At 44.1% G+C, this 22189-nt stretch overlaps 1 protein-coding gene across 2 annotated transcripts in view; it reads right to left on the bottom strand.

Moving 5' to 3' along the window:
* Positions 1–22189, bottom strand: part of SMPD2 (sphingomyelin phosphodiesterase 2) — a 128862-nt gene that overhangs the window by 106061 nt on the left and 612 nt on the right. Inside the window, exons 2-5 of one of the 2 annotated variants that reach the window (XM_069633450.1) lie at positions 21690–21821; positions 20480–20592; positions 19295–19391; positions 13681–13757 (exon numbers count right to left, since the gene is read on the bottom strand). In XM_069633450.1, the coding sequence (XP_069489551.1) occupies positions 13681–13757; positions 19295–19391; positions 20480–20532 (227 nt within the window). In that variant the 5' untranslated portion in view covers positions 20533–20592; positions 21690–21821. Of the gene's footprint in view, positions 1–13680; positions 13758–19294; positions 19392–20479; positions 20593–21689; positions 21823–22189 lie in introns of those variants that run through there. The other variant, XM_069633451.1, reaches the window with a different exon arrangement.

The raw sequence follows: 22189 nt of genomic DNA, 5'->3' as shown, positions 1-22189 counted from the left end.
GCATGCTGGACATATTACCTCTGGACCTGGAAAACCATCTTCACGCAGAACGGGTTATGCTCATAGAACTGCTAGACCGTTCTATTCTAAATGGAGGTTGTTTGATGTACTGCCGGGAAAACGACGTTTGCATTACTCACGTCGTTGAATTCACGTGACTCAGGGTAGTCACGTGTGTTACTGCAGTACGTTCATAAGCAGCGCGGAGACGTTGCTCGCTGCTTCTGATTGAACCAATAAGGCGTTTGGTAGCTTAACCCTTGATCTGCGTCCACGCATCTTGTCAGTTACTTCCTTGGCTTTCTCCGGCGTGTTTCTTCCACACGCAAACTCCTGGAGCTGGCTTTCCGTCACACGCGAGTTTTGGCAGCACTGTCTGCGTGCACTTCAGTCGCGTGTATCCTCACATGCGGGTTCCTGATATCTTCGCATGCTGCTTTCCTGACTGTGTGTAAATTGTTGCATGTAAATACCCATGCGGATGCTGTAACTCTCCAAGCGCGGCTGTCCTGGCTGCGTGTACTTTGTTCACGGGTAAAACCACACACAGACGCTGGGACTCTCCAAGCGCGGCTGTCCTGGCTGTGTGTACTTTGTTTGCGGGTAAAACCCCCCACGCAGACTCTGGAACTCTTCAGGTACGGCTGTCTGGCTGCGTGCACTTCTGTTTGCGTGTAAAATCACACGCGGTTTACTCTACTCTTTACACGCTGTGGCCCGCTGAGCTTTTTTGCCAGCGTAGTCTCCCCTCGGGAGACCAATGATCTCTGCCAAAGGATGAAACACACCTTCATTGTAAGGGGTTCTGTGCCAGCTCTCTTATCCTCTTTCATGGATGAAGCAATTACGGTGCATTGCGTGCAAGGCAAGAGAGGCCTCTTGAGCTGCCAGACGATGAGATGGCTTCAGGCAAGGTTGAGGTCCAGAGAGTAATTGGCAGGATCATGCATGCAGGAAGATTGCAAGCTTGCAACAGTTATGTGATCTTCCAAAGTCTACGGTGTTTGATTCTAAGGGGATTCTTCCGATAGTCCCCCCACACACTGAGTGGCGCATTACTTCAGACATCACCAGCACAAAGCGATTAACAAAGATGTTCAAGCCAAGCTTAAGGATGAGTGTTGTAGTCCCCCATTGGAGGGCAAAGTAGCTGTGATGTCACAATCCATGCAACCTGACTTTTCTCTCTACAAGCATTCGCAGAAAAGGCATTGACCAATAATGGACGACATAACAGGACAGAATCGGGAAGCCAGACTATGATCATGTATTTGAATGAAAGGGCCCTGGACACCAGAGAACCTGTGGGCCCAGGAGTACTAGCAACCTGGGACAGAGAGCAGTTTGTCTCATAGGTAATGCTAACTGTGCCATCTATGCTTAACAGATTTTAACAAGGGGTGTGCTCGTTAAGATAGACTCCAAGCTGCACTACTTCACCATGCAAGGCGGGCCTCGAAGCTCAGTCTACTTTTCTGGGATTGCTTCGCTACAAAGCTATCCCCAAGGTTTGTCAATACCTACAAGGGTCTGAAAAAGCCCCAATCATCAATCCAAGAGTCTTTTCCACCCAGATTTTGGAGTGGGCTAGACGTGGTAGGTGCTGCTTGTTTGCCTGTTTTCAAGAAGGTTACAACACATCCGACAATAGAAGCATGGGTGTATACTGGAGTTTGCGCCCATAGGACACCTTCCCCAACAGAGGCTGTAAGTAGGGGGAAGTCTTTAAGAGTACCCTATTGGCAACCTGAGGCGTTCGAGAGCATCCTATAGGTGAGGTTAGGTCTGTGGGAGAATCTTCAGGAATGGAGGAGTCTGTAGATGCACCCTAAGAAAAAGATGCCACATATGAGAGCATCCTGTGTGTGGTGTAAAGTCAGGGAGCTGTGACAAATCCTTAGATGTCCTCACTTCTCCCCAAGTGGGAGCCCCTTACCACGAGACCAGGGTGGTGATGCCGCTACCCGATAATCCCACTGGGGGTGGTACACAGCAGGAGGATCTCATGGGGAGAGACTCCCCCTTTGGGGACAACAAAGACCATCTAGGGACAAGGGCGACCATTCACGGAGAATGCGGTATAACATCATTCTTCCAGCACCTAATACCTCCTCCTACCCTATGGACCACACTTCTATATCACCCACCTCTATGTATGTCAGTAAGACTGAATTTCCAACATTCAATATGAGACAAAGAAGAGTAGGGATGATCTAACATGGACTTCCTTGGGATGTACTAGGAGGACGAGGAGGAGGTGCAGAGAACTGAAGAGCACTTGGATGAACGTGAATGAGCGTTCTAGTTGCGAGTGGCCCTTCCGAATAAAGTCAAAGCAAAGAACTTCCTCAATTGTCAACCTTCCCTGGAGGATCCGAGAATGTGACGGCGGTTTGGTGCGGGTAGAAGATGTGCAGGACGCGGAGAGAGAGGTGTCCCACACAGTCCTACAGTGACGGGTGAGGCGAGAAGCTGGCAGAGCAGAGGTCCAGCCGAGACAGCGCTGTCGAAGGAAGGCGCACCATCTGCCAGGGACCAACAACTGCAGAGTCGCCGCAGCATGCTAGAGAGCCTGGGAAGCCGCACAATACCCAAACACAGGAGCGCAAAAGGGCCAAAGAGACAACAGGAGGTGAAACAAAGAAAGATTTCCTAATACGAGGGAAAAAGGGAAAATCCAAATAATATATCAAAATACACTAATAATCACACAGAAGGAAGCATAGAGAACAGGGTCTCCTGCCCGCACCCACAAAAGCCAAAAAGGAAGATCATTGCCATTCATCCTCCTCATGGCAGTACCTGGCAAATAAGTGAGCCAAGTCTGCCAGACGAAAACAAAGAAACACGGGTCTGGGGCCCTTACCCACAAAAGAAGATGAACAAAATGTATCTTCTTCGTGGCAGTACCTGGCAGGAAAGGGAACCAGGTCTGCCGTACTGAATATACGAAGAAAAGCCAGGGGAAGGGAGTCATTCCCCCTCGTGCTGTGAATCGAAGTGTGAGAAAGGCTGGGGGAAGCGAGTAATTCCCCTGGCATTGTGAGCACACTGATAGCAAGATACCCGGAGAAGGGAGGCATTGTCCAGGAACAAATAGTGAAGAAACATCTATGGGCAATAAGGATGGTTGATGCTTGAACTGGAACTTGACTGTGTTTTAACATTTCAACCTAGAACTTTCTTTTGTGCCTTGAAAAGGGATTGAGACCTGGGGAAGGGAGTCATTCCCTCAGGTAAAGATCCCACCTAACAACTGGAACTGTGGTTCATTGTCCAGAAGAAGGGAGCCATTCTCTCGGACCACGAAGATCCTCTACTTCATTCGTTTAGTGAGAAGTGTAAGGGACAGAAATAGGTTTTTGTCACAGGACAGTGGACTCTTGATTTACATGGACATCCTGACTGAATCCTTAGTATTTTGGTTGAGGTAGTGAAACCCCTCTTAAGAGTTAGGGAGAGGTAGGTTTTCTCTTTCATTTTTGGTATAGTAAAAGCTTATGCCGACAACCATGCCACCTGTGTGTCCGTCTCCTCCCTCTGCACACTTACAGAGAACACTACAGGTGGTAAAAGCTATATGAAAGAATTAAAGGTCTGGGAGTTTTATGAAAGCACCCTACAAAAGAGGAAGTCTTTCCGTTCATCCTCTGGGTGATGTGGCCTCTGATACTACACTATAGGGATGGTTGTGCATGAGTGAGAGCATGTGAGGCTTTGCATGGGGGAGCTCAAGAGGCCTGAAGAGGGTGGCGGGAGAGGCACAGGAGCAAACTTCCTCGAGTCTTACTCACTGAGACTAAGTAACTTTACCACCTGGTTGCTAAGAGACAGTCAGATCTTACAGATAGGATCTAGCAATGCTTTCTCAAATCATTAACCATCAACAATGATTAAGCAAACACAATGCAACTGTGACTCGGCTCCATTCCTACGCCAGAGATCGCAGTGACAGGTACAAGGGAAGGGGACATAAATGGGTGCAGGCTGCTGGAATATTCCAGTGGACACTTCTAAGCAAGTGACAGTGGTGCAGACTTTGAATTTTCCTAGCAAAATTCAAAGTCTGCAACACTGTCACGATCCCCCGGCACAACCCTGTATTGGTGGTGATAGACTTTGTATACCTGTGCCATTCCCTGCAGCAGACTCGATCCAAGAGGCGAAAGTCGCAGTATTAGCCTGCCAATGCCCTGTACATTTTAAGTATTAGAGGCGAAAGGCTCTGTAATCCCCAGCAAGTTCCCTTACATGTTTAGTTGCTATTTGTAACCTAATCTGATATTCAATTTATCAACCTCAGAAGAATTGGGGGCAGAGCTGGCCTTGGTGGGATTCAAACCAGTCTTCTTCACGCTGACCACAGGTACTGGCAACCAGGGTAGATTAAAAAAGAGTGGAAAGGTCAAGTTGCACATATCTCTAGAGGGGATTCGTTCTAGGGGACAGATGAATTCCAGACAGAATGGATGCATGCCCCCACCCCCAAGAGGCTTTGCTACACCAGAACCCCAGTATCCCCCCCAGCAGCTCATGCAGGCGCACAAGAACAGAAATAAACGCTAATCAGGAAATGCAGAGATTTAACATGGCAATTTGAAAATATCTTGTCTATAGTAATCTTTCTTATATGGAAAACCATAAAATGCTATGAACTGACAGAACAGAGCCTTACAAACTCTACAAGCTGATGCAACACAGAAGCACTACCCATGTTAACACGATACCCTTGCCATATGGAGGTTCTTAAACTAATAGGATGACCTTTCAAAAGTAGGTTGTTCCTAAATGTGCACCCACGAGTGTTCCCTTATTGCAGGCGGGAGATAAAACTAAAATTATAATACTCGGGGCTCTGGGTACCAGGCATCCCCAGGCCCCCAGGAAAAGTAATTGTGCTAAATGTCCCTATACCTTCAATGGGACTTCCTAAAAAGTCTGCCCACTGGCACCCCCCAGGAAAATTAAACATCAGCTTTCCTGATCATACTTACCATCAGCAAATACTAATCAGGCACCCCTTCACAGACCTGCCGCCGCAGTAGGGCTGACGCACATCCAAAGGCATCATCATCTCCGTCTGATCCTTTGCACCTTCCAGGTGGTCAGGGGACAAACTGGAACTCTACCAAAGTACATACTCTCCGTAATCCTGGTCTCTGAATGTGTAAACATTGTGTTTTTGTTGCATAATCATACATAGCAGGGACTTCTGATACTGCCCTAATGTGAGACACAACAAACGTCTTGTCTCATAAGGATGTTGCGCTGCATGTGCCAAGCTAGATCATACAATACTTGAGACCTTGCGTAATTCTAGTGACATGTACGCGATGCCTCCACTATCTTGCCATGTGTCTAAAACTTTAGCATGTAACTCGCAACAAACTTTTCCTGCCTTAACCTTCAAACACATGTCTCTACACTAGAATCCTCCACCCGCTTCAAGGCACTCAACCCTAATCTATCATCATCGTTTTCTAAGTGAATTTACCATCTCTCTCTAATGATCCTTCTGTGCAGGCTGTGTATACAAACACAAGACTGCACAAACTATTACCACTGTTTAAATATCTGTTGTTCTAAGGAAGAAGCTACAGAGAAAAGGTGTGTTTCCACTAAAACAATAGACTGGTAACTCAAACAGAATAGACCCGTCTGGGGCATCCCTCTACCTGCAGAGAATATTCACCTTTTCCGCAAGTTAATGCAGCAGATGATACAGTCGTTTTCCTTGCTCCGGGACTTACCCTTGAAACTCTGAAATAACGGACCAAAGCTGAGAAAAGGAAATTACAAGGAAAAAAAGGCTGCAGAGGTGCAAAAGAACACAAGCAATGAGATCCTTCTGCGACGGTGGATAAACGTATGGTGGTGAGGTTATGTTGGATTGAGGGAGAGTTTTGATGTCAATAGGACTCGATCTTTGCCACCGCAGCCTAGTGAAGAGTCAATCCTTTAACCAGCTTTGGGACATGTGTATAAGATATATGTCCTAATTTCCATAGGAACACACTGCAGTCCCTCCAATGAAAGACAGGCTCCCCTAGATCCCCCCTCTGTTGTGAGGATTTTCATTAAGGCACTGTTTGCAGGGCCCAGTTTCATCCTACTCACTTGGCTCAGAGGGTTTCCTTGAAGTTCGCCAGGCTCTCCAAGGGGTAGGGTGGCAGGAAAGCCCAGGCCTAACTCTCAGGAGGTGGGCAGGTGGTCAAAAGCATTACAGCTTGATAAATGGACATTAAAAGAATGCACACACACACATATATATATATATATATATATACAAACAATTCTGCGAGAATACTCACAGAAAGACTTGCAATGCGCAGCACATGAAAAACATCCATGGGGATAGCTGCAGCCATTTAATAAATATCAGTAAAAACAACAATAAAAGAGAAGGAACCGACGTTTAGCTGTTTTCCACAGCTTAGTCATGGTAACCGACATTGAGGTAGGACCAACATTTAGCAACAATTATGGGAGAACTCCAATACCCATGATGCCAATTGAGTTTTTTGAGAGAGGGTTCAAAGTCTCCAATTTCTTGGAAGATCGGGAAAGTATTTTTTCAGAGGAAGGAAAAAACCTTTAAGTAACGCTTTTTCTAACTTTTCAGAAGAATAGGAAAAGGCAGTTCAATGGAAGTAAATGGGGACTACAGTTGTGAGGAAAAGCAGTGTTCTTTGCGGTAAAGGTTGTTGCTTTTGAAATTACAAACAGATGCAGTCCCAATGTTTCGGTGAGAAGACTATTTGAAGAGGGCATCCAAAAACAGAGACAGAGATTAAAAGTAGCTCTCCAGTATTTCCAGAGTAACTGAAAAAGAACCTCTAAGCTCAGAAGCCTATCGCAGTGTAGGCGGAGTGCTGCGTTTCAAGGCCCTTCCAGAGGTAAAGTTCTCCAGAGAATCCAGAAGGCTTCAGCAACTGTGTATGGGTGCAGAGAAAACTAGGCGAACCCTGGAGGACAGATATTAAAGACTGTCGGCCAATTCAGCCATGGGTCAGAACCAGCAATGTTGCAGGTAGGTGTTCGGTCTACAGAGTTGCAATTGGTGGTCACTGAAGAGGCTCAGCTCTTACGACATCCACAGGCTCAGGAGCAAGATTCCAACAATGGGGTCAGTTGTCAGGAGACCCCAGGAAAGATGTATTGCAAGTGATTTGTCATTGTACTACATTGCAAAGAAGCCAGTGAAATTGGAGTCTTCGCGGTGCAGGTTCAGTGGTGGGGTCAAGCACAAAAGGCAGCAGAAGTCCCAGATGCTTCTCATATGGGGGGATAGAACCAGGGTGCTTGCCGGGCGTCACTAGATGAAGGAAACTGGTTCCAGCAGCAAAAGAGCTATTTTGGTCCTGTTCAGCCAAGTGGCTCCTGCCTCTGGGACAGGTAATGAAGACACAGCCAAGGACTTCTGGGCGACCCTGACTTTGGGCAGGGGAGGTGAGGTGAGAACGGATCAGACGAAGGAGCGCCACAGTTGGTTTGTTCTGGTTTGCTGAAGTGGCAGGGCTTTGCCGCCCGATTCTTTGGAACGCTTGAGATGCTGGTGTAGATCTTCCATCCCCATCGTAGAGTGGCAGGTGTTCTAGGTGGGCAGGGTTGCATTCCAGCAGCAAGAACAGGTGAGTGGGTAATGGGTCCTCTTCTATTCCCACACAGGTAGATGCTCCAAAAACACACCAAACTTCATTCCAATATTTGGTAGCCAGCCAAACGGAGGATAAATCTATCCTGGGACACTATGAGGCACGTTTGTGGTAGCCTTTTTTTTTTAAGTCAGAGCACAAAAGTACAGAGACACTCTCCTGGAGAGGCTTTACCTGTGCAGGGGCGGCTCGTCCATAATGGGTGAGGGGGCATTGACCCACCAGCCCAATCGCCCATTATGGAGGAGCCGAGAAGCCAGCCCAGCGAAACATTCAGCGCTCCCTCGTATACTTTCTCCAGCTGAGGGAGCGCTACTGGGCTGGCTCTAGCTGAACTGTCGAACGGAAACACTGTTGCCTTTGACAGTTATGTTCAATGAGCCATGAAAGGCTGGGGGTATTTTGCTTCCCCAGTCTTGCATAGTTCATTGGAAATACTGTCTGTATGTGCGAGGGGGCACTCCTGTGCCTCCCTGCACATACAGACTGAACAGGCTGGAGTGGGGTGTTTAATCACCCACGCTCAGGCCCCTGCACGGATTTGCAGGAACCAGGAAGCTCTGGCTTCCAGATTCCTGCTCATGCTGCAGCGGTGGGAGGAGGGGATTTGGGGGGAAGAGGGGCGGAGGCGGAAAGGTGGAGGGGGCTTCAGGAACAGGACAGAAGGTAAGTTTATGTTAGTTTATTTATCATTTAAATATGTGTATGGATGCGTGTATTGCTATAAAGGAGTGTATGATGATGGGTGCTCGTGTGAATGAATGGGTGCTTCTTGCTGTGTGAATTTTGTAGGATTGTGTGCATGTTCATTTCGCTTTTAATTGTGTCTGAATGCGTGTATGCTTGTATTATGAGTGTATGAGGATGGGTGTTTGTGTGAATGATCAAAAGCATGCTGTGTGAATGTTGTGCAAATGTTTGCGTTTGTGCTGGTCCATGGAGCTGATTTTGGCGAGTTTGTGTGTTAGGAGCTGGGTGTCCCATGGGACAGGCATGGTATTGCTTTACTGAGCATCTCTGTCCAGTAAAGAAATACCATGCCTGCCCCATGGACCCCCTACACACAACCACATTCATTGTGTGTGTGTGTGAGGAGCTGGGGGCCCAGGCATGGTTTTATTTTTTACTGGGCACTATGATAGATTTCCAATTAAAAAGAAATACCATGCCGGACCCATGTTCCCCCCCCCTTCCCCAGTGCCTCGCATACACACAATCACATTAAGTGTGTGCGTGTGAGGCACTGAGATCCAGGGGGCAGACATGGCATTTTTTACTGGGTATGCCCAGTAAAGAATGCTAGCCCAGTCCGCTGGGATTCTTAGCGCTGCACATGCAATGTCATGCCTGACCCCTAAGCCTCCGCGCGTTCAACGGCTCTCATACACCTCCCTTCCCAGGGTGTGTGTCCAGGGGCCACGCTGTGATTGGACACACCTCATGCACCAATCATGGGGGAGGTGTGTCAGTTCCCCTCCCCTTCGCGCATTCCCCTCCATACAGGAGATGTGCCTTTTGGCACCGATGAGACAGGATACGTCACGCGTATCCCTCCAGAGGTGGGGGCTGTGGCTTCTCCACACGCAGACGTTCTAGCCGAATCAGGATTCCTATTCGGCTGCCGGACCGCACGTCATCACGTCGGCCGCTACTTATCCAGTCCCTATTGTATCTCTTTTCCTGCTGTCAGATCCTCGCTGACACCGTCCACTTCACAATCAGCGTGAGCTGCGCCAGATCCACTCTCAGGACTCCGGTAAGCACACTTTCGCTTTATTTCCAATTCTTCACCAATTCTGCAAGGAAGCACCATTCATTGCTTTATATCTTGCACAACACTCCGGTTTAGGACTTGTGCATTTTAGTGACCTTCATGTACATTTGTAGTGAAACATCTTTCATTTTAAACGGATTGCAATAGGATCAATCCTGCCTCTCTTTCCCTCTCTCTCATTCTTCTGTTTCTTTCTCTCCCCTTTTCCTTTTCTCATTCTCTTCTTTTCTTTCCACCGGCAGGTATTTTTTACCGCAACACCCACCAGATACCACCATTGTTTCACTAAGGGGTATCCACTCTTCCATTCTGAAGATAGTTTATGATCATTGGGTTTCATTAATTACAGACCCCTATGCTACATTTGGAGAGGAGCACATTATATTCTCTACTCAGGTAATTTTTCCTTTTGTGCCCTTTCTCTCTCCACCTTGCTATTACTATATTTTATAGATTCTGTATTTTCCAGATTCACTGGAGTATAAACTTTTTTTAAATTGTCCTTTACTTCAGTGTTTTTCTCCTAGCCACTCCTGCTCATGCTCTGTACCGAGGTCTTGTTTGACGTCCTGACCTCCTGCCTTTGAAGGATTCCCCCTCATTCACTTAGGGTAAGGTTCCCCTTCTAGGCAGCTTAAATTAGTAGTCTTTACTTAAATTACTGCTTTGCCTTAAATAAATTATGTTTTTTTAAAAAACCTTGTCAGCTTTCATTTGAGAAGTATACAGCAAGTTATAGTGTGTTTTTTTTTTTAAATATAGCTTATTCTCTGTACAAAATACATATTTCGTTATGTGACCGAGTGTTTTGTCTGCTTCCCCGCAGGGAATTTTACTACTTATTTTGCCCCGAGGAAGGCGGTTTTCTAACATCAGTGGCCTTACAGGTGGCCCGCCGAAACGTTTAAGCGGTCTCCTTGTCTATTGGAACCCATCTTTGTTTCCAATTGTTTACAGATTTACTCTCTTTGAGACCTTTTCTTTTCATGAACAACCGTATTATGTGAAAAGTTTACGTTGGCAGACCTGTATAAATGTTTCCACATTTTGTTTAAATCAACCCAATTCTAAATGAAAAATTGCTTTATTTGTTAATTGTATGTCTCTGTTTAAAGGAATGAATTTTATGTACCTGTTAAATACACCCACTTTTTGTGAAATAAGTAATACTCATAAATTAAAAGATGTTTTTAGTGTGACATTATATTGCTCTATGCTTCTCATGGTCACCTTGGGTTGTTCTAAGTTAGAATAATCAGGATATCTTGTTGGATACCACTTGAATAGTAATCATAACTTTTCAAATTTAGTTTTTACGGCTCTTGAAACTTTTGTTATGTGAACCCTAAGCCCTCCACTGCCTTGCATGCTAACATAATTGATTATCTGTGCATGAGAGGTGCTGGAGAAGGCATGCCAATATATTTTTTTTTAAGCTATGCCGAAACCCCTCAGCACCTTGCACGCAAACAACTGATTACGTGCATGCGAGACAATTGGGGCCCAAGGGAGAGGACAAGGCATTTTTACTGGGCGTCCATGCTCAGTAAAAAAATGCCATGGCTGTACCCTGGGACCCCAGCACCTGACGCACATCTGCCCCCTGGACCCTAGCACCTCACACTCAGACATTATCACAATGTGGTTATGTGTGAGTGCAAGGCCCTGACACACCACAGTGATCAGGAATGGCATTTTTCTACTGGGCATACCCAGACATGGAAGTTACAGTAAGCATGAGAAGTGTTATTATGACGCTAGACTGGCATTTTAATGTAGCCAGTGTAGCCAGTCTAGCCATTTCTTACAGTGGCATGACATTTTGTAATGGGCATCTTTGATTTAAAAAAAAAAACAAACAAGCATTTTAAGAGTTATATAGCTAGACTGCCATTTTGATGCAGCCAGTTGGACATGTTTCCATACTGTGGCATGCATGTTTAATGGGAACGCCAATTGGAGTGGGGATACCGCCATGTATTGGCAGAACACACATGGACATGTTTTCTTATAGTATCATTACTGGCATTATGCCCAAAGCAAACATGAGCATGTTGGGGACTTGCAACTACTGGATGTTCTCATGGGGTACCTTAAAAAAAAAAAAAAAAAAAATCAATTACAAACGGTTTGCCTTTTTTATCCAATTCTTTTTTTAAAATTATTCTTTTTTTTTTAATTGTGCTCTAAAAGGCACCATTTTAACCCATTATTTTGTAATATAATGCCACTGCCTCTCTGAGTGGAAAAGGAGTAGAAAACCTAAGAATCCAGCAGAAAGTGTAAAGACACTCAAAGTTAGGCAAAGAACCCCAAAATTGAATTTGGTTGAAACATCCTCCCGATGTAACATTTATGTTGCGGGCGGCTGCCTGGTCACCCATCACCCAGTCCTGAGCTTTCCTTCTATATGTGATTGCTAACCTGTCAAATTTCTTCAACCGAAGTTTCCACAAACTACAACTCCCACAATGAGTTTGTTGAATGAAAGTGCAGGACTGGAAAAATGGCGCATTGTGTAGTAGATCATGACAGAGCCACTTATGATTCAGCACAGATCAAGACTGTGGATGAAATGTTCTGGATCCATCATCCAAACATCTGGGCATCTCTGGCAAGAATACAGTAACATTCCAAAAGACATGCTCACGTTGATTCGGGATAACGGAAGCACCACTCTTGTAGCTATACTGCACCGCTTCTTCTACATGTTGTGTACCTACACTTCATTGTTGCGTCCTCCATCTTGATATTGTAAGTAGGTGCCGATTCGGTTATTGATCACCACATCTTCGGTTTTAGATTTCAGATGTACACAATTTAACCACATGTGCACTTGCTATCTTTATTTAAGATAACAGTGAATATATGAGGATGTAGTCATGCATTTGTACTTCTGTGTTTGTTTCCGAGGCAATCCAATATGCCCGTCTGCCTGTTGTACGCTACACTTGCGGTTTAACGCTCTACATGTATACTCACTTCCATGTCCCGTTGTCCACTTCCAGCTTTTAATTTTGGTGCAAACAGAGGACACCAGAGGCATTTCATGCTCAGCGTTCCTAACAATGACAATCCCAGATGGGTTATGGATGAAGCGACTAATGTCTAGGTTATGGGATTGATACGAAGATTTGAAGCATATTTGATCGAACCATGCGTTTTGTGCATGGAGTAGGAGATACAGTTATATATTATTCCCCCCTCCCCCCAAGGCATTATGGACAGTAAGAACAAATCTAAGTTGGTGGGAAGCCCCAGACTTAGCGCATGGACCATACATTGTTGCAATTTAATCTTTTGAATAATGTATAGGAATTCTCCATTCAGCAGTAAAAAAGCGTACGAATATGATTTTCATACCATCATTCTTTTTCAATATTCAAGTGGACAATGTTGTTCTGTAGAGATCGGAATCGCATGTAGTGAGACTGACATTTTAATCACCATTATATTTATATTCAGGGGGCATTAATATTCAAAATAAATAGGTTGTCTCCAGTTGAACGGTTAAGCAAGAAATGATTACATATGTAGACGGTGAGCACCATCTAGATATGTTTTTGCAGAAACAGGGGTTTTCAACATTGCAATTTGTAGTACATGAATGGCTAAAGTCGAAGAAGGTCCTGGATGTTTGATATGGAATTCGTCATCCAGAAGGCTGACTTTTCACGAGTATGGATTAATGACTTGGACCAACCCAATACTCATATTGATTTTGTGTAGTCAGTGAGGGGATGCCAAATGTGTAGCAACATGTACATTACATGTATTTGGTTCTATAAAGTATCCCTACTTGACCTCAGCTAATCTAGGATTCACAGATGATGCGCTTGGATATTCACCATTTCTTTTTGTTCTTATGAAAATTAGTAGACACTAATTAGGGACCCAGCGGGCATCAAAACATATTTAGACGTATTTCTTACCCAGCTTGAACATCAGAAGTTAGGGAAGATTAATACTTGATCTGTGTGGACTACTTTATGTTTGTATTGTGCTTCAGGTCCCAATCCTTCTCTCCATCCTGTCTTATAAAATTATAATTTTCTGGTTTTTTTTGTGACTTGTGTCATTAGACTACTTAGTAACATCAATGATTTAAATATAATATAATGTTTTAACAAACATATTTGTATGTGTTGTAATTTGGTTTTTGTATTAATTGTTTTAGTGTGAAATACTTTGTTCTGCATGCGCTCACCTAGCTCCACCAGTTTAATAACACGTGAAAGTAAGGTGGCTCACCTTTTGAAGAGGTGGGACGCTCTGTATATGTTGGAAAGCTTCTTTTTGAGGAACAGATAATCTTGCTCACTCCAAATCTGAAAGAAAGTAAATATTTTTAGGTATGGAGAAAAACACATTACTTGCCATGTACTTATGAGTTTTACATGTCATTACATCACATGCTATGTTATGCTGCATGTAGTGAGCCCCTTGGCACTAATCGCTGTGTAAAGCTAATTAGCCGTTTGTCATCTTCTGGTTGTGGGTTTCCGGAACGTCAAGAAGTCAAGCAGATGGTTGCAAGTTCTTCCCCTACACAAGTATGCATGTAGAAAGTAAGGTAGTGATCTCCGTTTTAATGCATGTGTATGGATGGGTTATTTTACTGTGATTGGGTCTTGTCACCCCTTCCCCAAGACACATGTTTGTGTGGGTTGTGGAGTGCAGCACTCCATCTTCAGGGCAGTAGGGATTGTGTGGGCACTAGGTCACCTTACCCCAATTAACGTTTTGCAGACATTCGTACCACTGGAACGAGTGGGGTGTAACAAGGGTCTCTGCCCTGCTGGCAAAGTAGCAAAGAAACGGGAGGGGAGTTTGCTGGAGCTATGGGAAGAGGAAACGACAGGGGTTAAATGTTAGCCCTGATTTGTCACCAGTTAATGTGGGGTGCGCAGGAATGGCCATCTGTTGTGAACTGAGGGTGTAGCTATTCCTACGGTGTGCGAGCTGAGCACGAGTGACAATAAATCCCACACTGCCACCAATGTTACAGAGAGCAGACTGCCGCTGCAGAAACCCAGCTTCTGCAGCACAATTTAAAAAGACACAATCGTGTTTGGTTTTTAAGACTCAGGTTTAATCTATGGCCGACAAGGGCCTATGATACAGAGACATTTGTGTTTTTGTCAGTCTCTAGATACTTTGGAAACTCTTAAGCATTTCTTGGTGACTTGCCCGAAATGAGTAGATAAAACAAATATTTTTTTCTTTAAGTAGTATTTTAAGGATTATGGACTTTTAACAAATAATAAAGTTTGGCCATTGATGTTCAGTGGACAGCACATCTAATTAATTTTAGCATCTGTGAGGTTTTTATTAGCAATTCATATTTTAGAACCATAGGAAGGGTGGAGGAAGAACACAAGTGTTTTTGATGGCTAATTCCGTATTGAAATGAATTGTCAATATTAATGTTGAATATTTTATTCTTTTCTTTTTTGTTTTCTGTTTGATATTGAAATATAATTGTAAAGGTGTTCAGTTTGTTGTTGAATTTTATCTGCTAGGTTTTTATATATTTTAAAAAACGTTGGTTGATGACTAATTAGGTTTCATGCATGCACATATAGGCTAATTTAGAATGTGCTACTTTCGAATCACAATCAAAATAGGGAAGTAAGGCAATAGCATGCTTCCCCTCTTTTCATTATGTCCATATACATCGAGCAGTCAAATTACAAAACATAAAAGATAGAGTGAGCGTTTGCTGATTTATGTCTAAACAAGACGCACTTTAGATTAACTCTGAATAATGTTTTCTTTGATCAGGCCATTCAGATTACACGAAGCACGGAGTACTTTTGAAAAATGTCATGATGCTAAGATATGTTATGGTAAGGAGTATGCACTACATGTGGCTTTCTGGGATTAATCAATATGTGATCGCAAGAAAGAGAATTTAGAGTTAGGATTAAACCTACAAGCATTTTTTTTCTAAATGGGAGTGTTAACTTTAAATGCAAAACACTAAGCACTTTATATAAACCCAGTCTTTTTCCAACCCATGTACACTGCTTTAAGCACGTAGCACTTTATTGAATTGTTAGGATTTTAAGACACATCATGGCTAGGAGAATGCACTATATGCGATCACCTAAGGAAGAGCTGCTTAACACTTTCCATGTTAAGCACTATGCACCTTACAAAGCAATCATGCACCTTACAATCATGAATATGAATTTTGCACTTTATGATATGAGCATGCAGCACCCTTTGAACATACATAAATATATTCTTGGGTTGTTCTTTTTTCAAAAAAACTTGACACCTTATATTTTTTTTTAAACTGTACATTTTAAATGGTTATTAAAATCGAATGTAGCATCTTGGCATGTTTCAAAAATGTATAAAAACTGTACATACCAATGAATGTTCTAAAGATGGGGATTGATGTGCATACTAATATGAATAAAAAGCTAATAGCAGGTACACCTATTTATGGAAAAAATCTTAAGAATTTAAGGTGATTAATGGGGCGCGGGGGAGAAAACCCAACCCTGACACTGGGTTGTATCAAACAATGTAAAAGCAACAGGTGTCCACAAGCTTGTGGAACAATCCCGTCCCCTGCACACCCTGTTTGTATTGTAAATACAATCAAACTGTTTCTAGTATAATTTGGAAAATATTCCATGTAGATAAACTTTGAAAAGACAACATTTAATACTGTTTTTCATCAAATGAAGTACTTTATATAGAAAATATATTTAGCTGCATATATGTTTTTCTTTTTTTTTTAAACTTTTATTTTTGTCGGCAGAGATGAATAACATACACATACATCAGAGCAGCCAAGAATGACATTGTGCATAATCAACAGAGTACAGTGGTACATATGAACAGTGAAAGAATACCAAGTAGGGAATACAGCAGCGTCATGCGTCCGGGGCCATGGTGCATACCAGGGGTGATTACGGTGAATTGTCCACAGAGGAGGGGGTGTCTAGGTTGTTAAGATAGCAGTTAAAAGCGGTCCAGATGTTTTTGGGCCGGGAACGGGCCGGGAGGATACTGAGGTACTCCTCCTCGCAGTTCCGAGACCATGTTAATAAATTCAGCCATTTCTGAAAAGTGGGAGGGGAGGAGCACCTCCAGTTCTGCAAAACACACTTCTTGGCAATTATACAGCCCACATTTAAGAAGTTAACCACACCCCTGGCTCCCTCAGCCCCCAACGCCCCAAACAGCACCCCCAGTAGGTCAGGCTCAATAACAGTGTCACAGATTTCTGACAGAGTTTTCAGGATCTCATCCCAGAATGCAGCTAGTTTCGGACAATCCCAGAACATGTGCAGATGGCCCGCATCCCCTGCACCGCAGCGAGGACAGAGCCGTGGGTCAGAGCGGACAAACCTGGAGATCCTGCGCGGGGTGTAATATAGCCTGTTCAAAAATGTATACTGGATGGTGCGGTATCGAAAGTTCAGGGAGACTCTGTTAGTGTGGGAGCACATTTTCTCCCACAGTTGGTCCGTGAGTTCTAACTCCAGTTCGGATGCCCAGTCATCCCTGGCCCTAGAGGGCTGTGATGGGGTAGCAGTGAGGAGGAGTTTGCATATACGTTTTTCAAATCATAATCAAAAAGAACAAATTATTGCAAACTCATCATTGTCTGGTTTAGCAATTAGTACCTCATCGTTCAATTAGTCTTAATTCTTCAGATAGACAGCCTGATATAAGACACCTCTGGTGCAAATATTTATATGTAGCCCAACACAGGGTTCTTTCAAGTTATACATATTATTTCAGAGTGTCCTTAAACGCTTTATACTTGACGCGTTTAATTAATTAAGGAATGAGGAAACACGTTAACAAATCCAGGTGATTATAAGATATGAGTCAACAGTCATGACAGAATAATGTGAATATTATGAGACAATGTTACGTTAACTAAAAATACCCATCTATTATACATTATAGATATACTGCAAAAGAGATTTGACAGACTTCTGAAGAAGGGGAAGGTTTCGCCCTGAAACGAGTCAAGTATAAAGCATTTAAGAACATGATTTAAACGAAGAAATCTTTTGGACTTTGACGTTCTGCCTGGAACCCTTGACTGCCTAATCTTCGAATAATTATCGTCTGTGAGTGCGACTCTCTATCACTGATGGTTCGCATTGGTGAGTTTAACTATACAGTTTACCACAGGGAGAAGATACAAGACCACCACAGTGAAGCATGGCTCCCACGTGGGACAGGTGGAAAACAAAAAGAAAAGCACCCGAGACCACACAAGGCGACAACAGCTACACTATTTATGGCTTACAAAATGGCGGGTGCTCCTACGTGCTCTTCTTCTGTAAGCGACACTCATTTTTTATTTTACATTAACACAGGGAGATGCCAGCTCATCAAACGAAGCTTAACATCAAGCTAGGCGGGCAGAGAGCCAAAGAACATAGCCTTGGGCACAATCACGGGCGGATAAGTTCTAGACACCCAAGAAGGAGTGCAATAGAAATAATGTAGTTCCTCTCTTACAGAGAAAACAAAAGTGCCTTTGTGCCAAACACCCTCAGTGCAGAACCACAATCACCCATTCGCATATTGAGAACACATGCTAGGTTTTATTTTTGTTTCGCCTCAATGCAACGGGTTGACAGAGAGGATGCCGGTGGATGTCTGTCCTAGTAATTTACCTGAAGTGGCCTAAATGTAGTCCTGTACCCTGCACCCGGGGCTGTAACTCAGTAAAGAGGTTTCCTGTTCCTACACTGGGATCAGTGTCATGCTTGGCCAGGAACCCAACCTAACACACGCCCAAATCTATCGCCTCCTTTCACAGAGCAACTCTTGCCTCCTGGATGACTGATGCCCAATACCCAGGTGTTGATTTTAGCCCATGTCATCAGATCTTGTTTCGATCACTGATCTGTCATTTTGGTGTCTTCCTGAGACCGTACAATCAACTACCTCAACGTGACAGTAGGGACATACAATCTGCTACCTTAAGTTCACTGTGGGGGGCTATAGAATCAGCTACCTTAAGCTCACTGTGGGGGGCTATAGAATCAGCTACCTTAAGCTCACTGTGGGGGGCTATAGAATCAGCTACCTTAAGTTCACTGTGGGGGGCTATAGAATCAGCTACCTTAAGCTCACTGTGGGGGGCTATAGAATCAGCTACCATAAGCTCACTGTGGGGGGCTATAGAATCAGCTACCTTAAGCTCACTGTGGGGGGCTATAGAATCAGCTACCTTAAGTACACAAGGAGGACGTACAAGCAACTGCCTTAAGTCTTCTGTTTTGAGGTACCCTTGAAAAGACATGCTTCATCGTGACTGCCACTTCTGCAGCCTTCTCATAGATGCATGGATAGGGAACCTAAAATGATTCCAGAAGCTAGGAGGCCTTTGTATCCTTAGTGATGTCATGTGTGCCTTATTTCAAGTATCCAAGTGACAAGAATGGGCTACATAATAAAGTGTCCTTTTAGGATTTGGACCACAATAAGGTACCAAAACAAAACGCTAAGCAGTGGGATCAGCTGCATGAATCCAGGCAATCATTGCATGAAGCTTGCGAATCTGTGGCAGGGAAAACAGTGGCACATATGATGTGGCCACTAGGTTTTCTCAATAGGAATCTATGTTTACAGTGTGTGGGAGGAGCCCCGTTCACCAAAGGGTAGGAATCCTGCTGATAACCCTAATGTATCCCAATGATAGACCAGCCATAAGTGAACTGCAGAATGGTTGCCCATCACTTGCTGGTCACAAATCTTCCCTGCATGTAAGCGTGTGCCCAAATTAAGCATCCACCAAGGTGGAGAAACCTTTCATGTCGTACTCTTGAGTGGAGCGGCCCACAATGTTAAGCCTTGCACACTGAAATCCGTAATGTACCTCTTGCAAGAGAACGAGGTCATAGCGTCCATCGCTCAGGAAATCGCTGATGAGCTTGATCCTCTCCGAGCGCAGCTTGCTGATGTATCGCAGTGCCCTGTAAGAGGAGGAGGAGAGATGTTAATATTTAATGCATTTATAACAGCTGTAAAGCACAGTGCACACTGCAGGAGTGGTCCCTGGACGCTGGAACAAGATGGTGGGAGGGAGGAAAGTGTTCATCCCTAAATTGGTGTACATGCACCCGATGCTGCGGTGCAGACAGTGCAGCCCAAAAACCAACACAATCACAGTTCCAGGCCAGTGGAACCGCGAAGATTAGGAATTAGGACGATCGCCAGCCTTGGCAATTCTGAACTAATTTTAGTCTGCGATGGGCTGAGGCTAAGGATATATGGAGAGTTTGGAGAAAACAATGCCACTGTTGGGTCAGTAGCAAAGTTAGAGACGTGAAAAGAAAGTGAGGTGCATGGTAAAAAAAACTGACGATGAGGACAAAAAAAGGCACAGTAAGAAGGAATAAAAGGGACAGTGAGATAAAAGAGGAAGGAAATCCACTGAAGACATGGGAGGGGAAAGGTCAAGACTGAAGAGAGGGAAATGATAGTGAAGAGTCAAAGGGAAGATAGTGAAGAAAACAGAAGGGAACAGTGAATATAAGAGGAGAAAATAAGAAAGGAGGAGAGAGGGAGCAAGAGGAGGAGATGGAAAGAGGAAGACCTGAGGGGAAGGAAGAAGGAGCAATAAGAAGAAAAAAAAGGCACTTGGGGTATAGAAGAAAACTGATCTTTGGGTGAGGAAATGGCGAGAATTCCCTAAAAAGCTGATGGCTTATACTCCTGGGCCACAGTCACTGCCATCCTGGAATCTAGGCTGGTACTTTCTGGCTCTATCATCATTTAACGTATTCCTTGGAGCTTTCCAAAATCAGTTCCTCTCCCGCCTGGTGTAAAAGGAAGGCCTGAGAAGCGTGCCAACCGGTGACCCACCGGTAGCTATTATTCCACAGCCTCATGCTTTTCGGTGGTGAATTGAGGCTTGGCTACATTTCAATGCACAATGAGCCTCGCTGTAGCTGTGAAAAGATGGCTGCTGTGGATTCCCGATCTCTACTCTGGTGGAGAAATACAATTCAAAAGAAATTTCTAGAAGACAAAATGGAAGTGAACAAGTTCCCACACTCACCAGCAATTGAGGTCAAACACCCGCAGGCTGAGCAGAGGAGGTTCTTGGGCCATTGTGGGGAAGGAGTATTTTGACGGAGCAACAGAGGGAAGAGGCCAGAAGGGTGTGCACACCTGAAAGAGAAATACGGGCAAGATTAACTGGTTCTTTTACTTTAATAATAAAATAATAGTTATTTTATAACGCACTCAATACCGGAGACTAGTTTCTAAGCACGAGACCAGCAATCGAACCTGTGTTGCCATGCCTTGTCTTGCTTCAAAGACAAACACGTTACCCTGAGCTATCCTCCCGGTTCTAAACCCCACACCCTGCCTGCTCCCTGTCTAAGTGCCTGGGGAAAAGTAAGTTTAAAATGTTATGTCACACAAAAGCTTTACTCAGACACTTACGCGCATGAGGCAGGGATAGGATCAGGTCTAACCTCAGGGTATATAGCACGCGACCTGAGATTCAGTAGAGGGAATTGGTCTTGAACTCACCCTGGAGTCTAATTAATGGAGGGATTAAGGGGGCTCTCGGAGCTCAGTTTCTCCCATTGCACAAAAGAGATACCAAGCAGCCTAGAAGGTCTTCAACTTCAGTGTTACAGTTTAACTATTGATATGATGGGTTATCTATAACACGCTTAATACCCAGAGGTTTCTAAGTGCAGACCTGGGGAATCGAACCTGTGGTGCTCCGTGTTGTCTTGCTTCCAAAGCGATCACGTTGCCCCTGAGCTATCCTCTGGTGGCATTTTATGGGGAAACTCCGTATTTGCTTTGGTGGCACAGAGTAAGAGTGATTTCCAGAGGAGGGAACCCCTCAATTTAAAATGAAGAGACCCAAGCGCCTCGCCTGTCGCTCCATGCTTGAACCACCACCTCGCCCAACAGTGGAGCCTCATCCACCCCAAGGCTTGAAGGTTTATCCAGGGATATTTGTGAACTAGAGGGCCAACACAAAGACACTTTAATGAACAAACTTTTTTTGCTTACCCACCACAGATAAGAAAACTACGCTCCTTTGGAAGGGGTTACCCGCTTTGCGCTCATTTTCGCTCTCCCAACCATGCCTTTCATAGACATCAATGGGACCACCCTGCCAGGAAACAACTTAAAGAAAATGTTCATCTCCATTGACTAAAATGGCACCCTCACCTCCAAAACCATTTCCGCCCTCACCCACAGCAGAGACTTTTCCAAATGTCATAATCTGTTGGGTTTACCTGAAATGTGTTGTTGGTGACCCTCCTGCGCCAGACACAATGTCGTCTTCTCTTTCAGTCTGTAGGCTCTGTGGTCAATCCGAATCCATTGAAACTGTACAACATCTTCTATTGATTTGTCCAAACACTTTCCTGAATAGATGCAAACATTTTAATCATTTTTCGAACGGTCGTAGGTTTATCTCTGCTTTGGAATTTTGGACTGAAATGTTAATGGGTGAATAGATTTTGTTAACTGTGGCTACAATTAGATGTTTAGATGACTTTTTAAGTCAATTTTAGATATTTTGCAATTATATTAATGCGTTTAGTCTTGCTTGTTTTATAATTATTAATTGTGTAAGGTTTTTTGTTGGAAAAACAACACCACCAACAAAATTCAAATAAAAAATATTATTTTTCACGATGGAGTTGGTGGAAGGGATGCAGGCGCTATAGGTGACAAGCTCCTGTCCAATCTGTCGCCTCCAAGTATCAGGCTCACGTAGGGGGAAACCTTA

This window comes from Ambystoma mexicanum, chromosome 13 (genome assembly GCF_040938575.1).
Source record: "Ambystoma mexicanum isolate Mex_15411 chromosome 13, UKY_AmexF1_1, whole genome shotgun sequence".
NCBI classification, from domain to species: Eukaryota; Metazoa; Chordata; class Amphibia; order Caudata; family Ambystomatidae; genus Ambystoma; species Ambystoma mexicanum.
This window is presented reverse-complemented; position numbering and strand designations above follow the sequence as displayed.